Source organism: Nycticebus coucang, chromosome 4 (assembly GCF_027406575.1).
Source record: "Nycticebus coucang isolate mNycCou1 chromosome 4, mNycCou1.pri, whole genome shotgun sequence".
Classification (NCBI taxonomy): domain Eukaryota; kingdom Metazoa; phylum Chordata; class Mammalia; order Primates; family Lorisidae; genus Nycticebus; species Nycticebus coucang.
Genome location: NC_069783.1, coordinates 74,481,085 through 74,501,073, shown reverse-complemented (window position 1 = coordinate 74,501,073; position 19,989 = coordinate 74,481,085). Strand labels below are relative to the sequence as shown.

The window sequence follows — 19,989 nt, the reverse complement described above, 5'->3', positions numbered from 1 at the left end:
AAAAAGAAGAAACAAAAGCCCATCTTGTAGCATTTGCTAATGTTCATGGTGTAAATACACCCACCATGGTTCCTATACGAGCTGATCCTAGCGCAGCCTACTTAAATTTCTGATTGTAGACTTAGGCTATAACTTTTTACAGTAATTCACATTGAAATTTTCAAAATACATTCACTAATAGTCTGCATTTGAACTTTATAATTAAGTGGAGAAGGTAGCGTCTCTCTGTATTTCATGCTACTTTAGATATTGGGTTTTAAGGCAAATACTCATTTTAGGTTAATGACTGATGATTACGTCCTGAATCGACCACTGTGCCCTCATAAATTGCATTTTTAAGAGGAGAAATGCTTTTTTTATTTTGTTTTTCAGGGATGAAGTTAAAGAAATGATTCTTATTCTGGTGAAAATAAAAGCTTTGAATGAAGCAGAATCCTTCATAGAAGAATATCACCTAGACCATCTTAAATCACTAATTAATGAAGTTTGAGTAAACAATGGAAAAGTGCTAAAATGAGGTTTTAATATAGTTATACTCAGTTGCTTATAAAAACCTGCTGCCTCTTCTTTATTCCCTAGAATGGGGGAAAAAGCAATACTCCACCCTTTCATTTCCTCCAAGCTCTCCCTTCGGTATCATGAAAAGCTGCCTTGATTCTGTGAGGTCTGAGGAATTAACTACCCAGGAGTAGTAAAGAGTTCAATGTGTTTCCCCTTAATTCCTTTGACTCCTTTACCAATTTAGGAAGAGAGCTGGAGAAACCTTGCTCATAGCTGTTTGGGCTTAGCAGAGCATATTCCTGAGTCTTATGTACTAAATTATAAAAACATCTTTTCGTACTCTTTTTTTTTTTTTTTTTTTTTATTGTTGGGGATTCATTGAGGGTACAATAAGCCAGGTTACACTGATTGCATTTGTTAAGTAAAGTCCCTCTTGCAATCATGTCTTGCCCCCAGAAGGCGTGGCATGCACCAATGTTAAATAATTAAGGCATTTGTATAACTGTCATTGTGCTTTAGAAATCTGTGCTAATTCATTATTCCAACACAAATGTAAGAGAGTCCCATGAATTCCCACCAGCAATGAGAATTACCACTTTTAAACTCATTGCAAATTTGATAGGTGAAAAGAATCTTATTTTAATTGCTTTCTTTGTTTTGGTGATAACAGAATGAACATGTGTTGCTTTTGGCCATATGTGTAATTATTTTTTTAAATATCCATTCATCTTTTTTTATGGACTTTTAACACCTTTATATTTTAAAGATACTGATCTTTTGCCCATGCTGTATAGCAAATAATTTTCCTTATTTGCCTTTTCTCTTTTAGTTTTGCATGTGTTTTTTGATGTGCCAAGTCACTACTTGGTAGCAACTTACTAGTGTTTTTTATCACTGGTGGTAACAGTTATTTTAAATACTCAGAACATGTCGTTTCCTTATAAAATATTTATCTAAGGAAGTTTAAGGCAGGGTAATTTAATCAAAAACTTAAGAAAATTTTTCAAAGTGAGAGTTTACTAATAATTAAGTCTATTAACTAAAAATCTTCAGCAACCCAAATGTATATTTTACAAATTGTTGCCCAAAAGATAATTAGAAAAAATTATTTATATGTGGTCTCCTTTTATATCACCTCCCTTTGAAGCTGCATATAATTTATTTTAACAGTTGGGGGTGTTATTTCTACTGCAGTGAAGACTTGTGATTTGCTGCTGCAAAAGATTTTTTATATAGGTTCCACAAATTATACGAGAATAGAATCTTACCTAGAAAATTCAGACCATTGTTGAAAAGCCTTTAGCATTTTCATACAACTATTGTTCCCAGGGGTAACAGCTATTTTCATTTTAATGTTATCCTTCAGACCGTTTCCCTATTTACAAAAAATATGTGTGTACATGTAAAGCTTTGGTTTTTGCATAAATGACAGATATTTTATTGCATATGAAATTTGTAGGTTTTTTTTTACTGTTAAAGTACAAATTTGGAAATTATGCTCTGACTTTAGGATTTTTAATTAAAGATCTATTTTTAAGTTGGGCAGAGTGATTTTTCATTTCCTAAAATAGAACTGATTTCTTTTTTTTTAAAACAGAATCTTATCTTGTCACCCTAGGTAGAGTGCCGTGGCAGCATAGCTCACAGAACTTCAAACTGTAGGATTTAAGTGGATCCTCTTGCCTCAGCCTGCCTAATAGCTGGGACTACAGGCACCTACCACAACACCTGGCTATTTGTTTTAGAGACAGGGTCTTGTTCAGGCTATTCTCAACTCCTGCAAGCAATCCACCCACCTCAGCCTCCCAGAGTGCTGAGATTATAGCATGAGCCACGGTGCTCAGCAGAAGAACTGCTTTCAAAACTACTTTAATAACTTTTCACTAAATTTCACTATACCTGAAGTTTGAACCTCAAAGGTTTTATCTGTCATATACTAAAATTCAAAAATTTTTATAAAGCTCACATAATTCTCAATGCAAAATTCCTTTTCTTCCCTATTACATTCTGATATGATTCATCTGAAGATTATTTTAAGAGTTCTGATTTAAGAACCAGGTGCAATGGTACATGCCTGTAATGTCAACTACTTGGAAGCCTGAAGTGGGAAAATCACTTGAGACCAGGAGTTCGAAGTTATAGTACACTGTGATCAGACCTATGAATAGACACAGCACTCTAAGTTGGGCCACATGGTGAGACCCTGTCTCTTTAAAAAAAAAAAAAGTTTTGTTTCATATAACTCAGACCCTTCTGAGTTTTAACAGTCTCACCACTGGGCCACTTTAGACAAGCCACTTACCTCTCTGAAGCTATCTCATTTGTAAAATAGAGTAAAAACACCTATCTCACAAGGTTGTTGTAAAATTTAAGAGATGAAATGTCCTGCACAGTGTTCACACAGGAACCTACTAATGGGGCATAGCATACCTTATCCCTAATAAAGCAAAAAGATATGTATCCTTTCCTAATCCTTCTACTGGGAGAAACTTGTATTTGCAGTCCATGAATTATACAAAAGCCTCAGGGTGTTATTTCTTTCAAGCTCATAATTGTCCCTTCACAACACTAAAGGATAGTTTAAAAAAATACACACTTGAACAACCTGGCAGAGGAGGCAAAAGAGCTCATCCTCCCACAGAAACACTGAAAAACAAGCAGGAACTCATAGCTAGGTTTGTGAGAACTCTGGAAAACAGTAAAAACAAGCAAATGGGGGCATCTTTAAACACTTAGCATCGTGACATTGTCCTTCTCCAACACCCTCCCTGATGTGACAACCGTCTTGAAGACAATAGCTGCATTCCCAGTGTGGGATCTTGGTGCTGGTTTCTAGAGGAAGCACAACAGAACTTAATCACAAATTCCTCTTTACATTTATTCTAGCCTGTCTGGGGCTATCTGAAGGATTGACACAGAGCACTCATCTCTTGTTTTATCAAACTTGGACTTCAAGCCAGAAAAGCAGCAGACACTGCTTGAAAAAAGAAGGTAAACAACCTACAAATACCTGGGGCAAAAAGTTATACAATAGACTACCTAAGGTCTGGGAGAAAAAGGTGCAGAGATGTTTACTGGGGGAAATTAGGATGTTTGTTAGCATAAATGAGGAAATTTACAAAATCCTATGCATGTCACTGAGTAAGAAGCATGCTCAGACAAGACCTGCAAAGATCCTAGCTTTGTGGGCTGATCAGTAGGTTCACTGAAAGCCTGGCTAAATGTTGAGGTAATAGCCTAGCACAGAGCCACCTACAGAGACTGGGAGAGATGTCTCTGTAAAAACACTACTATATAAATTAAGGAAGAGACACGTCAGTGACCACACACAGCAAACAGTCTTTTTCCTTTTTTTTTTTTTTTTTTGAGACAGTGTGTGGAGTGACAGACCTCCCCACGTGAAGCACATGAAGTGAGCCTGGTAAGGGTTAATTGGCTTTTGCTAACACAGAAGCAGCTTCGATCACGCAACAGTATTTCACTATGTTGCCCTGGGTAGAGTGCTATGGTGTCTTAGCTTACAGCAGTGGTTCTCAACCTTCCTAATGCCGCGACCCTTTAATACAGTTCTTCACGAAAATAATTTTATGGTTGGGGGTCACCACAACACGAGGAACTGTATTAAAGGGTCGCGCGCAGCATTAGGAAGGTTGAGAACCACTGGCTTACAGCAACCTCAAGCTCTTGGGTTTGAGCAATCCTCTTACTTCAGCCTCCCAGTAGCTGGGTCTACGGGTGTGCACCAATATGCCCAGCTAGTTTTTCTATTTTTAGTAGAGACAGGGTCTCACTCTTGCTCAGGCTGGTCTCGAATTTCTGAGCTCAAGCAGTCCATCCACCTGGCCTTCCAGAGTGCTAGGATCACAGGCCTGAGCCACCACACCCGGCCAAAGAACAGTCTTTGCAAAAATCATATACTACAGGCTTCAATAATAAAGCCAATCTTGGGGAAGGAGAGAAAAATCTAGTTTTCAGTGACCACATTATAATGTTCACATATTAGTTTTCAACAACACAAAAACACAGCATACAAAGACACAGCAATGTATTATCCATTCAAAGGAATAAAATATAGAAACTATTCCTGAAGATGCACAGACATCGGGCTTATTATACAAAGATTTTAAACGATTGTCTTAAATACATTCACAGAGCTAACGGAAAACATACACAAAGAACCAAAGGAAATTAGGAAACAGATAACAAGAACAAAATGAGACTATCAACAAAGATACAGAAATTATAGAAAATAACCAAACAGTGGAGGTGAAAATTATAGTAACTGAAATAAGAAATTCACTGGAGGACTTCAACAGTTGATTTGAGCAGGCAGAAGAAAGAATCGGCAAACTTGAAAAAAAGGAATGTTGCAATGATCAAGTGTGAAGAACAGAAAGAATAAAGAAAAGGGAACACAGCTTAAGAAACTGGTAGGACACCATCAAACAGATCAACATAAGTATTATGAGTATCCTGAAAGGAGAAAGCAGGAAAAAAAAATCTGAAGAATAGCCAAATATGTCTAAAATTTTATGAAAGATATGAAATCTATAAATAAGAAAAATGCAACAAACTGTAAGTGAGATAGACTCAGAGACCCACACTGACCCACATTGTAATCAAACTGTCAAAGGACAGTAACAGCTCATCTTGAAAACAGTAGAGAAAAGGGACTCCTCATGAGCAAGGGCTCCTCAGTAAAATTAACCTCCATTATTTCATCAGAAACCATGGAGGCCACAAGGCAGTGGGATGACATTTAAAGGACTAAAAGAGAAATACTGTCAACCAAAATTTCTGTATCTGGCAAAAATGTCCTTCAAGAATAAGGAAGAAATTAAGATAGTCCTAGATACACAAAACCTGTGGGAGTTTATTAAAATTAGACCTGCCTTAAAAAAAGGCATAAAGGAGTCCTTCAGGTTGAAAGGAAAGGAAGGACCTTACACAGAAACTCAAGTCTGTATAATGAAATAATGATCTCAAGTAAAGGTACATGTATTGGCAAGTATAAAACCAGCATTACAATTTTGTTTTGTAACTCCACTTTTTATTTCCTAAATGATTTTAAAGATATATGCATACAAATAATTACAAATCTGTTCCTGGGCACTGTGTATATAAAGATAAAATTTGTACCATCAGTAACATAACAGAGCAGAGCTTTAGAGTAGAGATTTTGCATGCTATTGAAGGTAAGTTGGCATCAATTAAAATTAGATCATTATGAATTTAGGGTGTTAACCGTAATACTCATCATAAGCACAAAGAAAACATAGCAAGTATACACAAAAGGGAATGAGAAGGGAATCAGAAAGTTTTACTATAATAAAACTAACACCAAAAAGCAATAAAAGAAGAGGGACTAAGAAAATACGTATAAAATATACATAAAATACGTAACAAAAAGATAGAAGAAAATCTTTCCTTTTACCATTTTAAATGTAAACAGATAATATTTTCTAATCAAAAATCAGAAATTGGCACAAGGGACAAAAACCAAAACAAAACAGAGGTTTGGGCGTAGAGTCTAGCCAAGGTCTGCAAGAAAGAAAGGAGGCCAGTCCAGGGATTGAAGATAGGCTTTATTTTAAAGGAGCAGAATGGAGTCTGACCAGAAGGCAGCCCAGCTCACAGTTTCAAGGGACTTTTATTAGTGTATTTGGAAATTGGGAGGAGGTCATGAGAGGTGAGGGAAGTCATCTTTCCTGCAGAGTGACAAGTGTTGTATCCAAGACTGATTTTAGAATTCCTTCCTTCAACAAAAGGTGTAAATCTTGCACAAAGGCCTTATCTCTAGTGCCAGCCAAGACCAGCGTAGGAGATTATACTTCCCAGGAACACCAGCCTTAAAGCATTTCAGGAGGGTGGGGAGACACGGTTTCTGTGACCAGGCCATTTTGGTCTCTGACCTGTTTTCTGTCACTAGCTGTCCTCCCAGGATGGCTATCCTCTTGTCAGGGTCATGAGGATTTACAGGAGTATGGTAAGGGGTTGTTGTAACCATGCAATTTGGTTTCTGGTTGGCTTTCTTTCTCTGTCTCCCAAACAGCTGCACTTTGTCAGGCCCCTAAGGATTTCTCCCACACAAAAACATAATCCAGCTATACGCTGTCTACATGAGATCCAAAGACACAAAGAGAAAAGATAGAAAAAGACATTATATGCATATGACAGCCAAGACAGCAGAAGTAGCCACACTAATATCTGACAAAATATCAAGCCCAAAAGGAGGACATTATCAATATGAGGGTCAACTCATCAAGAAGATGTAGCAATTTATAATCATTCATGCACCAAACCCACCGAAATACATAAAGCAAACATTGACAGTATTAAAGAAATGGTTCTACAATAGTAGTTGAAGTCTTTAGTATTTCATTATCTATAATGGATACACTATCTAGACAAAAGATCCAGTAAGAAAAAAGGACTATACACCAACTGGACCTATGAGACATCTTATGCTAGGTCCAACAACAGCAAAAACACTTATGCTAACATGTCTTCACGTTTTCTCAAGTATCATCTCCATGATACACCATCTGTTAGCCCACAAACCAATTCTTAGTAAATTTGAAAAGACTGCAACCAAATGATTATCTTCTCTCATCACAAAAGAATAGTTAGAAATCAGAAAAAATTGAAAACTGGAAAATTCAAAAGTATGAAGAAACTAACACAGTGTCCAATAGATTTAAGAAATCTTAAGAGAATTAGGAAATAATGACAAGATTTAGCAGTTCCACTCAATCTATATACCATGCAAATTTAGAAACAGGGACTAAAACACATTCTTGTATGTCAGCATTAACCTCAGTATTATTCACCATAGCCGAAAGTAGAAACACCATATGTATTCAACAGATGAATAAAATGTGGTATGTGTGTAAAATGGAATATGATTTAGTCAATAAAAAGGAATTAAATTCTGATACATGCTACATGGATGAATCTTGAAAACATGTGCTAAGTGAATAAGCCAGATGAAAAAAATATTTCTCAGATTCCACTTATAAAGAGAATCTAGAATGAGCAAATTCATAGAGAGAGGGTAAATTAGACATTACCTCAGACTTGGAGGGAGGAAGGAATAGGGTTATTGCTTAACAGTTACAGAGTTTCTATGTGGGGTCATGAAAAGATTTTGGAAATAGCAGTAATAATTACACAACATTGTGAATATAGTTAAAACTTCTAAATTATACATTTAAAATGGTTAAAATGGCAAATTTCATTGTATACATTGTATCACAATAAAACATTTTATACTATACACATGTCATGTATTAGTATTTGCTTTATTTCTAGGGAAAATTCATAAGAACTTTAATCTGAAAGAGTAGAAAACGGGAGGAGCAGGGCTGAGGATGCGGAGCGGGAGGGGCTGGTTTGACAGGGGATTCTTGGCTCCAGACAAACAAACGTGGAATCCATCTTCCACGAGAAACAAGAAGCCTCCCTTTGTGCTCAACATTGTCCAAATAATCTGTTGCAAGAATATTTTAGTCCAGTAAAATTATCTTCAATTACACATCAGCTAGATGAAGAACAGAGGATGAGAAAAGCAGGAGTTACTAGTGAAGACTATCGCACATTTTTACAGCCTTCTGGAAATATAGATGACAGAGGGTTTTTCTCTATTCAGGTTATAAGCAATGCCATGAAAGTTTGGGGTTTAGAACTCCTCTATTCAACAGATTATCAGTGGCTCAGGATTGATCCCATAAATGAAAGATCATTTATATGCAATTATAAAGAACCATGTTTTACAGTTAGAAAATAAGAAAAACAGTGGTTTAACTTGAATAGTCTTCTTGATGCCCAGAATTAGTTATCAGATACATACCTTGCACTTTTCTTGGTTCAATTACAACAGGAAAGTTATTCTATATTTGTTATTAAAGGGTGCTATGCCAGATTGTGAAGTACTACCGGACCAACTACTATAGATAATCAGGGTCCAACAGATAAATCAACCAAAACCTATTGAAAAGAATTAGTACAACTGAAAGAGCAGAGTCCATAAAACAGACATGAAACAAGTCTGAAGCAAATGATGGGTCAGGAACATTAGATGAAGATGAGCAGATGTGCAGAGGGCTCTGGCCCTACGTCACCAAGAAACCAACCTGGAAGATGAAGCAGCAGGTCTCTGCGGAGCTTTTCAGCTAAGTATGCAAGGTAGTTCCAGAAACATATCTCAAGATATTCCACAGACATCAGTCACAAGAGCTGAGGAAGAGAAGAGAAGCCTACTTTGAAAAGCAGCAACAGCAGCAAGTAGATGGACCAGGACAGATTTCATATCCATGTGAAGGGCCGACCGCAAGTTTAGGAACACTAGAAAGTGGTGCAGTGATGCTATGAGTGAAGGAGACTTGCATCTGGCAGCTATGACCAGGAACTGTGTCTTTAGAAACTGTTTATGATAATTTGAAAACAGAAGGAAAAAGGTAATACCCCTGAAAAATCATTCAGCTATTCATACTTTTGAACATTATCCTGTGTGATTACACCATAGAGTCCAATGTGTCAGACAGATGAGGAAATTAAGACTTTTAGGTGGTTTGCAAACAAAATAATAACAAAGCAGAAAAATGTTATCATTTCTAAGACCAAATAACAATCTTTTAAATATTAAACAACAATCTTCTCAATACTAAAAAAGAAAAAGAGTAGGAAACACGATTGGTCATGTTTTTGAGCACCAATACTTACTAGCTGATTATATATTTGCATAGCTTTACATCTTAAAATATGTCCATCTACCATTCTACCAAGAAGGCTGAAGTGTGTTTATGAAGGCAGAAAAATAACAAGTTTCTAACAAGATAAAGAGAATAAAAATACAGGAAATACCCTCTTGTTAAACTTTTGAGAGGCAATCTCAGCAAATACTCTAAGTGAAAGAAGGCATATCTACTGCTTGTGAAAGTGGTGAGAAAACTGTGTCACCGTTAGTGAAAAAGATCAAGGAAGTCGCTGAATGTTGCAGTCTGGCAGATAGAACCCTTCCCTCCAAGAGGGAGATCGTAAGCCTCTACTCTAGAGAAATCTGTCCAAACCAAGATATTCACATGGAGGAGGGGACTCCCCAAAAAGCCTATCCAAATAACGCTAAAGACAACCCCTTCCCACAAACCAAGGCTTTTCAAGGTTTTCAATCCCTCCTTCAACCGTAAGGGAGCCAAGGATTACCAGATGTTCTGGAAAAGCCTAAAATACAGAAAACACAAATACATACACACAGAAAGAAGAAATTTGCAGGAAAGATACACTAGAAAACAATTTCAGAAGAAAAAAATACATAATCCTAGCACTCTAGGAGGCTGAGGTGGGTGGATAGCTTGAGCCTTGATAGACCACCCTGAGCAAAAGCAAGACCCCGTCGCTACTAAAAATAGAAAAACTGAGAAAAGAGGATCACTTGAGCCCAAGAGTTGGAGATTGCTGTGAGGCATGCCATAGTACTCTACCCATGGTAACAGCTTGAAACAGTCTCAAAAAAAAAAAAAAAATACAATAATGAATACCATAGTAGTATGAGAACAAATCCACAGATAAAAGCATAAAATAAGAGAGTACCACGTAAGATACCTTCACAAATCAAAAAGGCATCTTAAGATTTTAATATATAATAGCAAAGAATTAGAAGAGTAAGTGAAAAAGCTAAAAACCCAAGAAGTGGCAGGAGAAAGGTAAGAAAATAGATGCCCAGGTCCTGGATATCCAATGTCCAAATATTAGTTTCAGGAAGAGACAGAGGAGACTGAATCAATGAACAGTCAATTTCTCACAACTGACAGAATGAGTTACCACATTTTAAGGGCTCAAAAAAAGCCCAAAACAAGGGATACAGACCCACACCAAGGCACATGACCACGAAATGTATACAAGGAGCAGAAACTAAAGTGGTTTTTGATTTCTCAACACACCACTGGAAACATGACAATAGAGTAACAATTAACTTTAAATATTGAAGGAAAATTAATTCCCACTTAAAACACTTATACATATGAAAGTACCAATCAAATGTGATAGACATAAAAGGTCTTTTAAAAAGGTCTTACTTCCATACACACTTCCTCTAGAAGGTACCAAAGGATGTCTTCCACTGAAACAAATTAGTAACCAATAAAATGAAAAGCAAGGAACTCAGAAAATAGCTCAGCACAGGAAAGAGCTCTCAAGATAGTTAGGCACTAGAGGGCAGAGCTGAGCGTAATTCGGTTGACAAGCCTGAGGGTTGCCTTCCTCAGCACACAGGCTGGTACCATACTCTTTTTAACCTGAGCAACAGCATGCCTGGACCAAATCATATGTATGCTTCAATTGCAGGATAAGCGGGAACACTCATATTACCCCAGGTTGGTATTCTGTTTTGACTTACTGCTAAGACCTAGAGTTTGACACATCATGCTCTAAACAGAAGAAAACAGTCTGCTTCCTCTGACCACATTTCTGCCAGCGATAACGATTACCCAGATCACACTATAACCTGGCCAAATAGCCCAGTGAGCCTTCTGTTTAGCAGAACTCACTTCATACATAACCTTAGCTATGAACGTCCCCAAAAGTTACAATTTTAAACTCCTAGGAAAGGTGAAGGCAGACTTCAAGGAAAACACATTTCCTTAAAGCCTTCATATAATAATGGCAATATTACCCTTTTGTACTTGCTAACAGGTTTTTCAAAACTATATAATTTAACAACGCACATGTAGGCAATAGACTAAAAGAAATGCAAGGGAATGATTACCACAAAGTCAAGGTAGTGTCTACATCTGAAAGAAGAGAGGGGTGCAATTGCAGATACATAGGAGTGTTCTTAAATTTTAATAAATGTTCTAGTTCTTAACCTGGTGGTGGGTGCAAGAATCTTTGTTTTATTATTTTTTAAATCAACATTGTTCTCTATTTATGATTTCACATCTTTAAAAAACCATCCCATCCCTTCCTCTGCTCCAATTCCATGCTCATTGAGGATTCTGGTGATGCCTTGACTTCTGTTGTATCTTTGCCTCCAAGGGAATGGACATCACACTATTCGGCATGTACATTACTCTTTTCAGAATAAACTTGTGTGCAATTGTTATACTTTTTTAAAAAGTACTAATAAAATAATATTTGGTTCATTTAATGTCTATGTTCTTATAAATGAAATTAAATAGGTCTCAAATCCTCAGGGAGTCAATATATCCTTCTGCAGGGAACCAAATTAATTCTCAAGTCAGGACTTTTTTGATGCTTCAATTTCATCCCATATTGCAGCTTCAATTTTTGAAGTATCATATTCTCTCATCATATCAAACTCAAGCCACGGCTGACTCCATTTCTGAGCTTCTTTCATTTGTTCTTCAGTTAAGCAAAGATCAAATCTGATTCCTTTAATATTAAAATTTGGACGTTCCCACCGTTTGTACCAGGGCCTAGGCTTCATTTTCACTTTCAACTAAGGAAGATACAAAAAAAAAAAGGAATAATTAGGCTGACAGAAATAAGTAAAAGTTCTTCTAAAGTTTTCATTAGGATGATTCTTTCTTATTTTATACTTGAACTTCCTGTTTCAAATATACAACCTATACCTTATTAACAGGAACTTCTTGGCCAGGCTCTCGTGCTACTGGCTTCATATTCACATCAAACGTGCTGTATTCTGGAAGGGCATCTCTTAAGTATAGCAAACTATCATCCAGCCGTTTCTCTAATTTGACCACTTGGATCTCCTGGACCCGAGGATTATAAAGTTCAAAGCAAATCTCAACACCTGCAAAGAAAAGAAAACATACTCATACAAATTAAGTCCAGATTCCTGTACATGCCTCAGCTATAGTAGAAGCATTTCATAAAGGAATTAGCACCAGGTTTTGAATGTAGGAAATGTGACATAAGATTATACTTTTTAAGATGAGGATTATTGAAAGAAATAAACTAAAATGCATTTAAATAAAAAGTGAGAAGGTCTGAATTAGAATGTTAGTCTAGACTCGGCACCTGTAGCTCAAGCAGCTAAGGCACCAGCCACATAACATGAGAGCTGGTGGGTTCGAATCCAGCCTGGGCCTGCCAAACAACAATGATAACTATAACCAAAAAATAGCCAGGCGTTATGGGGGCGCCTGGAGTCCCAGCTACTTGGAAGGCTGAGGCAAGAGAATCACTTAAGCCCAGGAATTGGAGGTTGCTGTGAGCTGTGATGCCACAACACTCCACCCACAGAGACAGCTTGAGGCTCTGTGTCCAAAAAAAAAGGTTAGTCTAAAGAAAATATTCTTCTTTAAGGTCACTGAGTCAAATTATCTCAATTCTGACAATATATTAACTTGGAGAAGTTTGAGTAAATTCTTCACTATGTCATGTTCTTATTTATCTCCCAGTTACTTGAATAAAAATTTATCTTCCAAGTTAAGAGTAATAGGATTAATGATGTAAAAAGAGTAAAATTTTTAAGTTCCAACTTTGGTTACAAGTTCTTTTTAAGGGTGGCGTAGGTTTTTTTCTTTTTTGAGACAGGGGGTGGCGTAGGTTTTTTTCTTTTTTGAGACAGGGTCTCACTATGTCACCCTCGGTAGAGTGCTGTCACGTCACAGCTCACAGCAACCTCAAACTCTTGGCCTTAAGCGATTCCCTTGCCTCAGCCTCCCAAGTAGCTGGGACTACAGGTGCCCAGCACAATGCCCAGCTATTTTTTTGTTGTAGTTGTCACTGTTGTTTAGCAGGCTCGGGCCGGGTGCAAACCTACTAGCCCCAGTGTATGTGGCTGGTGCCCTAACCACTGATCTACGGGTGCCAGGCCAGCCTAGGTTTGTTTTTTTTTTTAAACACAGTAGAGCCCTTTAATATTATCTGTATTATAAAATACTGAAGGATACGGGTATATTCTGTTTTTTGAAATAATCCCAGAAGGAAAACAAATATTATTTATATAATCAATACTAGCTTCTAGTATGTAATATCAGGATTCAATTCAATATTTACTGTATAGCTATTTTATTCCAGGCACTGACCTAGACTAAGCAATGCCTACAGTAAAACCAAAATAGGTAAGATCTTCCTTCTCTTCTCCTAAGAGTTTATACACTGGTGGGTGACAAACACACAAGGTAATTTCATATAATAAAGACAATATAGGATGATGATGTTGTAACAGAGAGGGGACAACTTTAAGTGTAGTCAGAAAAAGCCTCTCGGAAAAGGCCAAGAACACTATAGGCAGAAGGAACAGCAAAAGCAAAGCCCTGGGGTGTTAACAAACTTGCCATGTTGGAAAAACCAAGGAAAGGTCCATTTGGGTGCAGCACAGTAACTCAGTGGGCCAGGCGCTACCATTTGAATGCGTCCCCTCTCAATGTTGAAGCTCACTGAGAGGTGGGGCCTTTGAAGATGTGATGAAGTCATTAGGGCTCTGCCTCTGCAAGCCCTTGCAAAACCTCTCTCTAATCCTTACACAAGGGTCGGAGAGAACTAGTTTAGGCTCTTTTGCCCCTTTGCCTTTCTCCATGAGAGCACACAGAGTTCATCCCCTCAGGAGGAATACAGCCACAAGGCACCATCTTGGAAGCAGGAACAAGGTCCTTTCCAAACACCAAACCTGCCAACACCTTGACCTTGGACTTCCCAGCCTCCAGAACTGTGAGAAATAAAGTTCTGTTCTTTAGAAATTACTCAGGCTGTGGGATCTTGTTACAGCAGCACAAGTGACTAAGACACTAGAACTGTGAACCAGAGAGACTGTACAACTGCGGGCAGGAGATGACGGTGACAAAAGTGAGAATGGAAAAAAAAGAAAAGGAGGAACAGACAAAACTGGGATTATTTTTTGGAGATAAAGCCAAGAAAACTTCTTAATTGACTAAAAGTGTGAAAGGGAATAAAAATGGTTCCCAGGGTATGGATTAAGTGGGTAGCAATGTACCATTTATGGAAATAGAAACCATCCAAATGGAGATGCTGATCAGGAAGTTCCATGTGCAAATCTGAAATATGAAAAGGTTCAGTCCTAGACATATGAATTTGGTAGTTATCATCATGTGGATGGTATATAAAGCCACCAAAAGAGAAGGAACCACTAAGGCAGGGAATATTAATACGGAAGGCTGAAGGAGGTTATAGTAGTCAAACATACTAGAGCATGGCAAGAGAAAGCTAATACGTTCTGAGAATTCTGTGTCCAGTACTTCATGCAGATGCTGCAGCTTTTTGATTAGAACCCTGTGAGGTAGATTATTAACATTTTAGGTTTATAGAAAATCAAACCCAGGTCCATCTGTGTTTGATCTATGACTATTTCTGTCTATTACTAACCTTCTCCAAGTACTCAGCATGAGTGAAGGCAAAGGTTTCCATCATCATTCTAGTCCTATTGAATTCCCACATGCACAGCACCACAGGCCATTATAGAATAAGACAACATTTGCTCTTAATGTTTTCAATTTCTTTGAAAATATTAATAACACTTCACTGTTGAGAATCATAAAGCATTCAACTTTAATTATAAAACTTTACTGTTCCTTCCATTTTAATCCTTCTAGAATTTTATCACTTGGTTCTCTGCATTATTAGGCATAGTATACAAACATAATTTTGCCTTTTTAAAAATGCTTCCAAGTCTTATAAAACAGTGATAATTCTGGTGATTCTTCTGTGTAATAATATAAAGAAAAATGCAGGCATTTATTTTAGGAGCCAGTAACTCGTAAGGAGTTTGTCTTAATGGTTTTATGGGTTATTTGCTCCTAAAATGAATATCCCACACTGCTTACAGTCACTTATTTCTTCCCTTGATGTTGTAGAAGAAAGTCTACTTCTAATGGCTGTTGTCCCAGTAATACAACAAGTCTTCAAAAGAAAACAGAACACCAACTGTATTTAACCGGTAATCTTCATTCTCAATCCATTCTAAGCCACAGGGTCCATGTCTTCCCTTGGAGCTCCTTTTCTTTTTCAAATTTCAGATTTCTTATCATAGGATGCAGAAAACAAAAAGGAATCTTGAGATAACAATTTTTAGACAATCAAAATCATAAAATGAAACTTACCTTGTCCTTCGATAGTATTCCTAAGCGTGAAAGTAGCTCCGAGTCCTTTTCCTGATCTCTGGATGCAAATTCCCAGAAACTGGCTGGTTTTTCCACTGGCATATGGGTCGGCTGTAGTAACCCGCAGTATGCTTCCTACAAATTTAAAACAGAAGTGAACTTTTATATAAGATGCAGAAACAAATAATGTTTCTCGGTAACTTCCTAAATATTTTAAATATAATATTAGGAATAAGTACCTCATACAAGCAAAACCCATACATGTGAAAAAACAATTTTCTCTATGCAAAGAAAACTAACCCTCCAGACAGTAATAATAAAAGCATTCAGCTCTTACTGACCAACATAGAACTCTGGAATGTGCAGTATTTTTCTCCTTTCTAACATATCTTTTCTTTCTAGTTGAAATTTCAGAGGATCTGTTCTTCCCCTTGGAGGAATGAATTCAGGACTCAAAAACCTATGAAAAATACAAATAAAAAGAAATGAAAAGTAAACTATAGACATCTAGTGGCCTAGAAGAAAACTATTGCTTTACAAAGAAATTAAATATAGTGTTGATGTGTTTTACTCTTCATTGCCTAATTAATTATACTGGAAAAGATATAAAATGTATAAATCTTTATAAAAATATATAAAATGTATAAAACTGATTTTTTAAGTTAACTTAAAAAACTCTTAAAAAGAGTTAACTTCTTTAACTCATTATGAAATATTAAATCTACATTAGAAGTATAAATGACATTACAATAACTATCACATCCCTGTCACTCCAAGAAATAAATTACCAATACAGTTGAAGATGCTTTGCATCCCTCCTTACTCCCTATAATTATTATCCTAAATTTAGTGATTATATGAATTTAATTTCTTCCATTTCCTCAATTTTCTACTTTGAAAACTTTCCAAATCAAAAAAAGGAAACAAAAATAAACACCCAAATATCATTTACCTACTTTTACCAACTGCTAAAATTTTCCTACATTTGCTTTATATTATGTATACATATTATTTTGTTCCCTGAACCATTTGAAAATAACAAATAGCAAGGCATTTCATTCCTCAATAATGTAGGTTAATGCTAAGAATAAGGACATGTTCCTAGATCATCACAATACCTTTATAACACCTAAAGAAATTAGCATCGATTCAATAAGACAATCTATTATATAGTTCACATTGAAATGTATCTAATTATCTCGGAAAAATCTTTCATATCTATTTGTTGCCTAGTCCAACATACAATCAGGTTTCACAGACTGTATCTCTTAAACTAGCATTATTCCCCATCTTTGTATTTTTATAACATTGGCTCTTTTTTAACAGTCAAGGCCTAGTATCTTATAGACAATTTATACTGAATTTGGTTTTGGGATTTATTATTTCCACATACCTAGACTGAGGCTAGACATTTTTTTTAATCTTTTTATTTCTGTATGACACAGGATAAAAAGGGGGAAGGAGGGCTCAAGTTTAGAGTAATAGGAGAAAGGCATAAAGTTGAGTAAGATGTCACAGAATGTTCTCTGTCCCCTTGAGTAACAGTTGCCACTGGTACAGTCCCGGGGCAAGGATGTAATCAAGGGTTTTCTTTCAGCACCAGCTACCAAATCCTGGCCCCACTGCTGAGGGAGGACCTGTGAAAGTGCTAGAAGGGCAAATATTTTTGGTAGGAATATGGCAGAGGGATGATATAAAGTTACTCTGTCACTTAATAAGGCATATAGCAATATCAGCTTGTTGCCACTATTAGTAAAGTTAGGTTTGACTGCACAAAGGTGGGGATGTCCCTCTTATATTTCTTTATACTTTAGATATGCATCCATGTCTGGACAACATGTAATATTATTTGTTTTATAAAATTAAATTAGTATAATTTTATAAAATTATAAATGTTTTATAAAATTAAATTAGTATAATTTTAACTTCAAAAAACTGGCATCACACTATGGCAATTCTTCTAAAGGTTTTTTTTACACAAATTTTATTTGTGAAATTCATCCATATTTAAAAGTTGCCTCTAGTTCATTTATCTGTCACTGCTCCATAATATTGTTATATGAATATACTGTATTTGACTATTCACCTACTGATGGGTATCTAAGCTGCCTCTAAATTTTTGTTTGTTACAAACAATACTGCTAGGTCTATTCCTGTATATGTCTCCTTGTTAATATGTGTTAGTTTCTTTCTTTCTTTTTATTTATTTTTTATAGCAACCTCCAAAAATCTTAGGCTTAAGCGATTCTCTTGCTTCAGCCTCCCAAGTAGCTGGGACTACGGGCGCCCGGCACAACACCCTGCTATTTTTTGGTTGTAGTTGTCATTGTTGTTTGGCAGGCCCAGGCTGGAATTCAAACCTGCCAGCTCTGGTGTATGTGGCCAGCACCTTATGTTTGGCAGGCCCTGGCTGGGTTCAAACCGGCCAGCTCCAGTGTATGAGCTATGGGGGCCGAGCCATCTGTTAGTTTAAGTTACAGTTTAAGTTGTATAACTTCTGGGTGGAAAGGCAGACACAATTTCAAATTACTAAATTTTGCCAAATTGTTTTTCAGACCATAAAATTTACTTTCCTACTTAACTGAACTTTATTAAATGCCTCCCCCTTTGATAGAGATATTGCATTTCCACTTTAAACCAAAAAAAAAAAAGTTTTATAAGGAAAATATTCTGAATCTGTAGGTTCCCTAAATCCAAGTTTAATTCAATTTAAAACCACAGAATATTTTAAATGTTCTCAAAACTCCCAGAGAGAATCCAATCAACAACCTAACGCCCTTTCAAACAGCCTATAATCACAACAAGTTTTTCTCTTAAAAAGGTTTTTAATCAGTGTAACCTGGCTTATTGTACCCTCAATGAACCCCAACAATAAAAAAAAAAAGGTTGTTTTTAAATGTCGTTACACAACTCTATAGGAACACGTTTTTCAAATCTTAGGTCATTTAAATTTCATCTACCTCCAAAGTCACCACCATTCATTTAAGTGAACCAGGTTTTTATTCAGTTTTGAAGAGTAAACTTCAAACAATTTAGGGGTTAATTTTACCACTGTACCATGTCTGCCAGCAACTCCCACCTAAAACACGGTAAGTTTGGGCCAACTGATTCCTAAGCAGGGTTAAGGAGAGGAGAAAGGATCGACTCCTGAACTTAAAACAGGTATGAACAGGATGCGCTTCAGAGAAAAACTGTGGTGTAACTCAAATTCAAGAAAGAGCTTAAAATCTAGGGAATCCCTACTTTAAGTTTAAAAAACTGCAAAGACGTTCAAGGCTGGTTTGGGGGAAAGCGAGGAAGACACAACTGTGTTGGGCCCGTTTTACATTTGCGCGCTCCTCAATCTTACACGCAAACTCCTGAGTGCAGCAGGAGTGAGCCCCGACTTCAGAGCCAGCATCGCTAATACGAACACGTTCCCACCCGCACAGCCTCAAGTAGCCAACACCGTGCCCAAGTCCCGGCCTCACCTGGTTTCCCGGGGCGGGGGGCGGCGCTTGTCCACGATAACTGGCTTCTGCGGCGGCTGGAACGCGCCAGGCCGGGAAGGTCCAGTGCTCTGCGGCCGGCTGGCCCCTGCAGGAGAGGACGGCAGGTCAGGACTCTCAGTCCCGCGCTGAGAACCCGCAGAGCCCTGCAATCTCCCCTAACCCGCGGTCCCACGGAGACCAACGCGGGAGTTGCCTCTGACCTCCAGGCTCGCCTCTCCAAGCCTGGGCCCTAGCCCTGCCTGCGCCCCAGTTTGTGAAGTCCTACTCCACTTACCGCAGAAAACAGAGGCTGGCGCGGAGAGCAGCGGTCTGGCGGCTCGAAAATTCCCCACCAGACCCATGACGACTGCGTGGCTTCCCGCTACGCAGGTCGCCATGTCTGCTCGCTCAGGTCGGGACTACAACTCCCAGTAATCAGTGCGACCAGGCGGCAGCCACCGGAAGCCAGATAGTGGCTGCAATAGGACAAAATAGACGAGTCTCTCCGCCCCTTTCCTAGAAGTCTTAGGAAAAGTGTGTCTTTTTTAAAGATTTTGTTGCAGTTTGGGCGGGACCGGCGCCCTACTCACTGGGCCACAGGCGCCGCCCAAAAGCGTGTCTTTTTCGAGTTCCTCATAAAGTACTAAATTACACCGCTCCACATGGGTGGTCTCCCAGCCTAAGACGCTCTTTCTTACCCTACTGAATCAATTCTGTCTCTGCTTTGTTGGCAACGCTTCCCTACGTCAAAACCCTAATACAGGCTCCCATTCCTAAAAGGAATCTTTCATTAGTACCTCTAATCTGATTTGCAATATTTTCTTGTGTAATTATTAAAGTAGTATTTATATTCCGCGATTATACTATAAACTCCAGAAAAAAAGGGACAATTTGCTCACCATTTTATCCCAGCACAGAACACCTACATAGCCGTTTCTGTTGATTGCATGGAAGGGAGGGGAAAAAAGTTTTTGATA

General features: G+C 37.6%; 2 protein-coding genes, 1 non-coding gene and 1 pseudogene across 4 annotated transcripts in view; 2 read left to right on the top strand and 2 right to left on the bottom strand.

The window, feature by feature from the left end:
- GCFC2 (GC-rich sequence DNA-binding factor 2) overlaps positions 1–515 on the top strand; it is a 50,427-nt gene extending 49,912 nt beyond the window's left edge. For both annotated transcript variants that reach the window (XM_053587712.1, XM_053587713.1), the window contains exon 17: positions 373–515. In XM_053587712.1, the coding sequence (XP_053443687.1) occupies positions 373–490 (118 nt within the window). In that variant the 3' untranslated portion in view covers positions 491–515. The remainder of the gene's footprint in view (positions 1–372) is intronic.
- Positions 516–6,466: 5,951 nt separating this feature from the next.
- On the top strand, positions 6,467–11,176 carry LOC128584333 (ataxin-3-like; annotated as a pseudogene).
- Positions 11,177–11,580: 404 nt separating this feature from the next.
- Positions 11,581–19,449, bottom strand: MRPL19 (mitochondrial ribosomal protein L19). The gene is made up of 6 exons (XM_053587711.1): positions 19,308–19,449; positions 19,013–19,118; positions 15,884–16,002; positions 15,543–15,677; positions 12,090–12,271; positions 11,581–11,956 (listed from the first exon to the last, which is right to left on the bottom strand). Exons 1-6 carry the CDS (start codon positions 19,408–19,410, stop codon positions 11,735–11,737), a joined length of 867 nt encoding a protein of 288 aa, XP_053443686.1. The 5' UTR covers positions 19,411–19,449; the 3' UTR covers positions 11,581–11,734.
- LOC128585244 (small nucleolar RNA SNORA30/SNORA37 family) lies at positions 17,067–17,194 on the bottom strand. Its single transcript, XR_008379966.1, has one exon. It is a non-coding gene; the product is annotated as a small nucleolar RNA SNORA30/SNORA37 family (small nucleolar RNA).
- Positions 19,450–19,989: the final 540 nt, after the last annotated feature.

Coding starts and splice junctions, on each gene's coding strand:
- MRPL19 (XM_053587711.1), bottom strand. CDS start 19,410: ATGGCGACCTGCGTAGCGGGAAGCCACGCAGTCGTCATGGGTCTGGTG. Junction 15,678..15,883: donor CATTCCAGAGTTCTATGTTG/GTCAGTAAGAGC, acceptor TTAAATTTGTAG/GAAGCATACTGCGGGTTACT. Junction 11,957..12,089: donor AAGAAGTTCCTGTTAATAAG/GTATAGGTTGTA, acceptor TATCTTCCTTAG/TTGAAAGTGAAAATGAAGCC.